The following is a 7,083-nucleotide window of genomic DNA, read 5'->3' as shown; positions in this document are numbered from 1 at the left end:
TTTTTTGGTTTTTGTATTTATCAAACAAGAACAAAAAATAAGCCATGAACATAATAAGACATTTTTGATTTCATTTTTCTTGGTAAAAACATTAATTTGTAAAAAATAGCCCCACCCCCCAAAAAGCAATCTATCTATAAATATTTTTTTCAAGATTTTGAATATATTTTTTAGCTTTTTCTTTTGCAACCCAGTCTAAGGCTAAAGGAGAAACCGTTTTTCTTTCGTGATTTTCTTCGCACTCATGGACGAAATAAGCTGACGCCTTCCAAGAGGTGACAATAAGACCGTAGAAGCCTTCAAGATGGCCACCATCCTGTAAGCAGAAAGTTTATGGGCGGATTTCTAATTAAAAGATGAAACTGTACAGATGGGTTGCTGTTTATTCCTTAATTTGGGAATTTGGAATCACCAAAAAAATGGTTACAAACATCAAAATTACATTGGAAAGTTTCATAGAAAATTATCAGTATAAATTTGGTAAAAGTCGAAATGAGCAGATTCATTAGGTAAGTCGCATCGATCGCTCCTGATGCAAATATAAAGAAGTTGATACAAATGGAAGAAAAGGAGAGACAGAGGCTGCCTGTTTACCAGATTGAGATACATGGCCGTGAGCCCATGACCGGGGGAAGAGATTCAAGGTTGGCTGCCCCCCTCCTCCTGCTGATCCCCACTGCAAGTGGCTTCATCATCGTCTACCTGGAGATTAATTATACAGAACCCAGCCGGCACCACTTTTTACATGACGTGTGGGATATGTGGGATATGTGGTTTTCTACAAAGCGTGTGAATCAATATGATGGTGTAGTTTCTACGCACGTACATCTGCTTGGTCGTAGTCGCAATAACCTTCATCATCATCGTCGTCACTATCCATGGCACCACTTTTGCCCGCCTGCAGATTTATTATTTAGAAAACCGGCCAGCCGGCCCTCAGCGACATGATATTTACACATGTATAAATACAGCGATCAATCGATCAATACGATGGACAGTGGTATGTCCGTACCTCATCCTGGCCGGTGCCTGCATGATCATGTAGCCAACTCTTAAATTTGGTAACAAGGCCTCGTATCTCTTGTTCGCCGTACCTCCCGACCCGAGGCTCCGCGGCGTCACGTAATCTTCTCTCAAGTGATCTAATCATGCGACGTATCCTTTCTTCCTGGTATGCAGCAGGACGGGCCACATCCTCGGGTCTGTCCAGACCATGTAGGGTCCACTCGAGATTATCAATGAATTTAGCTGCCTCGTCGTCGTAGTTTTCGTATTCTATGTCAAGGTCCAGATACACAGCATTAGGATGGGTTGTGGCAGCCTGCCTCAGCGCTTGCTTCGCTTCCTTTACTTCCGTGTAGCTGCTGTTAATGCAGCCAAGGGAACAGGTGACTTCCTTCAGCAAAGGGCAGCTATTTCTCATCCACGGCACCAAGCTGGCACGGTCCTTTCTTTCAGCGCATGCACTGTATACCAGGCATTCAAGCATCGGCAATGCTCCTTCTTCAACAGCGATCTCTATCTTGTTCGTGAACAAGCATCTCAGCTTGTGAAACTCATTGCTGCCAAAAGTATATGCTATGTTCTTTTCATTCTTACTCCAGAGACCAAGGATAAAAAGCGACGGCAACCTGCCAATGGTTTGAACATCCCGAACTTCTACTGCATCCACAAGCAGCCATAGACGAGAAAGGAGTGGAATACTTAAATGATTGATCCATGATGGCACCCTTGGTATAACTATGATAGGCAGAACGAACTCATACAGCTTTGTACAGGGTGCCAAGTCTTCCAAACTATGATTGAGGACAACTGAATAGTCAGCATCACGACCATCATCCACAACCGTCAGAGTATGAATCTTGTCCAGGTTGCACAGAGACCCCATTAGAGCCTTGCCTGCAGACACCTCTATTTCACCGAAAAAGATCTTGAGCACCCTTAACTTTGTCAGGTTCCCCACCCCAGTGAAGAAGTTTGGGCACTTCTCAACTGAATGTAGCTCCAGTTCTTCAAGGCATGTCAGTTTCCCTATCTCGCCCTTCATCACTGTACCTACATCAGCCCACAAGCACCTCAAATTCATTAGCTCACCAACAGATGGCGGAAGCTCACTTACCAAACCTCCCCTTACATCCAGTATCTCAAGAAACTTCAGATCATGCCCTATTCCTTCCGGGATCTTGACCGCTGTCTTCACTAGTCCCAGGTACCTCAACTGCACCAACTTACCGAGATGCTCAAGACTACTACCTTCTGAGAAAACACAGTCCTCAATAACTAGCACACGCAGTACTTTAAAGCTCGAAAGCAGGGGCATACTATTGGCACTGCACTCGACAACATTAAATGACCTTACATGCTCCATTGCAATGCTACAGTTGTGTTTCCCACTTTTTCCATGAACTGCTAATCTGCGAACCTTGTTGGCTGACTTTCCTCCCGGACATGTGCCGTGATGCTCCATATCATGTACTGTGACAAAGTTTACCTCATTTGATATGGTGCGGATCAGATCGAGCACCATGTCATGAACACGACAACCACTTTGACCATCCAAAACATCATCACGATGTATCCACCGGATCATGCTTCTATTTACTAGCATGCTGAAATAGTTCTCTCCTAACTGAAATGACCTATCTGGAACAAAACCATCAGAGACCCACTTCCATATGAGCGAGTTTTTTTCAATAAAGCTATCTTCAGGGAACATACTTAGATATAATAAACATGTCTTCAGGTGCGAAGGTAGATCATAATAACTAAAAGACAATATCTTTCTTGTGTTCTGAACAACTTCACTGTCCTCATGCCCAAAACCAATGGCGTCATACACCTTAGACCAATCCTCGCTCTGCTTTCCAACAAGCAAGCTGGCAATTGTAATGATAGCTAATGGCACACCGCCACATTTCTTCAAAATTTTGTTAGTCACCTCAGCATGTTGGTTAGAGGAAGTTAGTCCTTCACCACCACATGTTCTTGTATAGAATAATATTTCTGAGTTATCATCAGAAAGTGGTTCCATGTTGTAGATACCACCAGCTTTTGTGGCAACATCAACAATACGAGTAGTCATGATTAATCTACTTTCCGGATGACTGTCCATGAAAGCACATTTAATCATTTCCCATGTTCGTATATCCCATATGTCATCCATCACAAAAAAGTACCTATTTCCATAAGAGGCAAGATCTTTAATTAGAAAAAAAAATTCTAACATACAGTAGTATACCCACAAGAACAAGCACACCAACACACCAGAACAAAAAAAAGGCATACTATAGCCAAAATATAATATAATATAATATAATATAATATACTCCCTCTGGATGCCATCAATAACATACAGTAGTACTTCTCAAACTTTAAAAGCATTCTTTTGCATACTTGAGTCTTTAATTATCATTCTCACATGGTTATATTGTAGATAATTGGATGTCCACTAATTAGCCGCAAAACTGAAGTCAATGTAATTACTCAGTTAAGTGCTTGATGGTAATAATCTCGGATTTTTAGCAGAAGAATAGATGTGCCACATCTGTTCTACTGGTCTTGCTGATATGGTTTTGGTACCCAAACACTCGGAAGAAATTATTTGCAAGCTTGGCCAATTGAAAGTTGAAACACAGCTCCCTGGCACACATGGTTAGCTGATTGTGTTTACTTCCATGTTGCTAATCCAATAGACTAGCACTACGTCTGTGTGTTCGAGTCAGTTGATGCTCATGCAGCAATCACCCGCGGTCGGCTCGGTTTTCACCGGCTACTATGTCTCCCCAAATCGTAGCCGGGACTACATGACAGATCTTGAGATTCGACCACCCAGCCTCAGGCCGACCACCTCCGACGGAGGAGATAACCACCAGATCCGCCGCCGTATATAGCAGGGCACAACGATCGGCCACTGAGCGAAGGCCACACCCGCATACAACCGACCCTCCATGGCGCTCATCTACGCCGCCGCTACCAAGCTGGACTGGACAACCCAACCGCCTCCCAAGGCCGTGCACAGAACATGCGGCCGCCGCCCAAGATCCGATCTCCGTCGACTGTCGTTTCGCGCTGCGATCCGATCTTAGCTGCGCCAACACTCGCATAAAGATCCTGCACCACCCACATGCGAGCAGGGGAGGAGGACCTCCGCCACCGCTGTCCGCCCCGAGCTTAGCCCGGCAGCATCCTTCGGCGGCGGCGGATCTGCAGGCAAGAATAAACCATATACAATACTGTAACCTTATTTGTCTGACAATAACGTCGCATTGCTATTAAGTTGGATGTTATACATGTTATAGTAATGCCACTGTATTGTTTTCACCCATACTAGGATTTTCACTTAGATGTCAGCACAACACAAAGCATGCAGGACACTAGCATAGGGTAAAAATGCATACCTCTTGCGTACTAGGAACTTCTGCAGCTGGTTGATCAGCTGCCATTCATCCATTGTTGCTGAAGCTTTGTACAGCTCCCTGTCAAGTTCAAGGAGGATATCCCTGAGAACTTTCTTTGTGTCTGGACTTTGACCCACTGGAACAAAACCCCCACAATCAAAATTCTTTTTAAGCTTGTCATGCACGGCTTTAGCAAGAGTTGTCTTGCCCAATCCTCCAAATCCAACAACAGAGACAACCTTGAGCTTTTGGCCGGACAGATCATCGCCCTTAGACAACATCTCTGTTAGCTCATCCATTGACTTTTCAATGCCAACAAGGTCAGATATTTTGGTGTACATGGTCAAGACTCGTGGGTCGACTTCGGTTCTGGCATTAGTATTACCAATAACATCTTTGTATCTGTCATACCGCTCCTTCACCTCCCTCACCTGGATCTTGACGTCTTTGATGTCGTTGGCTATTTCGCGACGAATCTTGAGCTTGGTGACCTTCTTGTAGGTCTTCTTGATGAACCCGAAGAAGGTGTGTGGTTTGGTAGGCTCAACACCTTCAACGCGCACCATGAAGGAGTCAAGGCTGTCCTCGATGGCATAGGACAGCTCCCTGACATCGTTTGCCCAAATTTTGACCAGCTGATCAAGCTGGTCTAGTGGCACATCGGACACCTTCAGAAGTACAGCTTGTATGACCAGGAGCTCATCCCTCAGGTCCTTGATCCCCTTCCTCAGATCCTTGTGCAGGTTGTACTCATCAAGAAGCAGCTCCCCCAGCTTGGGGAGTAGGGTGCCCAACGCCCCTGTGGCGAACTCCATGGCCGGCCGAATCTCACTGTCTCCCTCTTGTTATCTGCTTTCTTGCTGTATACCAGGAAGCAATGAAGAAGTTATTAGAGAGGCAGCCTGGTCGCTGGAGAAGGAGGACAGAAGTCAAACCTGGGAATTGAGGAGACTTGGAGTCAAGCACGGGGGGCCTATCACAGTTCCACTCCAATCCACCAACGCAGCCAGCCGGATTTTGAACTTACTGTAGCACAGCCGGATGGATCTAACAAGGATTGCTGTTGACCGGACGCCTGGAGCTCTGGGAGGATCTGCCACCCTGCTTGGAGCTCGGCACCACCGTACGGCCTGCGGCTCAAGGCTCGAGGGGGGCAGAGGAGGGCGTCACGGCGGCGGGCGAGGATGGATTCGGCCTCGTTGCTCTGTCACGGTGACCACGGCGGGAGGGTGGAGGAAGGAAGGATCGAAGCGGCGAGTCCTGCTGAGCAGCAGAGATGGATTACCATGGATCTGAGCTCCGTCCAACTGGGCACCCGTGGGTGCTTTGCTCCATGCTACAGTGGCTGCAGAGGTATGGGAAATGAAGAAGCAGATTTGGGGGAGAGGATAAGTCGGAAGTACTAGAAGACGCAAGCCTCGATTATATTTACTGCGTGTATATAACAACTATGTTTGAGAGGTCAAAGCGGCGTCCCCCTCGAGTTTGACGTCAAAGTAGGCCAAAGCTAAGCACCGGGATGGAGTTTGACGTCCGCTGGCACGTCTCCTTTGTGGTGGACCTTGCGTCCGCACGCACCATCCACTTCACCGACGGCAAGATCTTCCTCCGCCGTGGATCTTCCTCCTCCGACGGCGAGATCTTCCTCCGCACCGCGTTCAGGACGGATGATGGCGGGGCCCTGGGATTCTAGGGCCACATCCAGGCGCGAGTGGGGCGGCCATCATTGATGCTCGACACGTGGACGGAGATCCGCGCAGCCATGGGGTGCTACAGGATGCCGTGGGTACAAAAGCCGCTCCCACTCCGATCCGTGACCCAGACGCCGCTCTATCTCACTTCTGGGAGACCCCGAGAAACCATAGATCGAGATTCCCCTCCTCCTTCCTCTGGTGGGAGGGGAAGATTGGAGGCGACCACAGATCCTACGCAACGGTGGTTACTTTCAATCCAAGCGAGCAGAGCGAGATGGAGAACCTCGGCGGCCACGCCTTCCACGGAAATCGTCGGGAGTGCTTCGGATCTGGGCGGATGGGGCGCGGAGCTGGTCGATTCGGCCGAGGGCGCGGTCGGGGTCGTTTCTCATGGTCCAGGGACGGCGACAGCGACGACCTCTCCACCAACAGGAAGGCGGCGTCGGCATCGGACGACACCGAGCGGCAGGATGAGGCTGCGGAGAGAGCCAAGAGGGCCAGATCTGGGGGGTGGGGGTTGGGTGGAGAAGAACCCTAATCCTCCTGGTCTCAACGCTGCAGAAATCCACAAGAAGAAGCAGATCTACGACTCCATTGCCCGAGCTGAGCCTTCCTCTCAGGTGCCCCCACCCAAAGCTTATGATCCATGTTTAATGTGCAAATCTACTAGCCATACTCCTGCTAGTTGTCCGCAAGCCTTTTGTGAGAGTTGCAGTAAGATGAGACACCTAGTATCGGTTTGTGTTGCTTTCCTTCCATGGGAGTGTGTGGCACCGATGTGTGCTTTTCAGGCCAAGGGCCAGGGTTTTTTCTATATTCCAGATTCATGTACTGCTAAGCAACTAAAAGAGAAAGCTACTAGTGTAGTTATCACAGTGACCGAGGGAGAGGCTAGTGTGAAGGAACTTGAGGATGCTTTCTCTGATTATATCGGGACCAAACGTCATTGTACTGCTCACTCTATTGGTCCCAATACTTATGTCATGCGCTTC

The 7,083-nt window shown here is 47.9% G+C and overlaps 1 protein-coding gene across 1 annotated transcript; it reads right to left on the bottom strand.

The window, feature by feature from the left end:
- Positions 1–190: 190 nt before the first annotated feature.
- LOC119344795 (disease resistance protein RGA5-like) lies at positions 191–5,250 on the bottom strand. The gene is made up of 5 exons (XM_037615136.1): positions 4,398–5,250; positions 1,013–3,176; positions 827–898; positions 595–702; positions 191–316 (listed from the first exon to the last, which is right to left on the bottom strand). The coding sequence occupies exons 1-4, from the start codon at positions 5,210–5,212 to the stop codon at positions 640–642; spliced, it is 3,114 nt and encodes a 1,037-aa protein (XP_037471033.1). The 5' UTR covers positions 5,213–5,250; the 3' UTR covers positions 191–316; positions 595–639.
- Between the last annotated feature and the right edge of the window lie 1,833 nt (positions 5,251–7,083).

The sequence above is a fragment of the Triticum dicoccoides genome, unplaced genomic scaffold, assembly GCF_002162155.2.
Source record: "Triticum dicoccoides isolate Atlit2015 ecotype Zavitan unplaced genomic scaffold, WEW_v2.0 scaffold186576, whole genome shotgun sequence".
In the NCBI taxonomy this organism is placed as follows: Eukaryota; Viridiplantae; Streptophyta; class Magnoliopsida; order Poales; family Poaceae; genus Triticum; species Triticum dicoccoides.
Note: the sequence above shows the minus strand (reverse complement) of the source record. Positions and strands in the feature narration are given on the sequence as shown.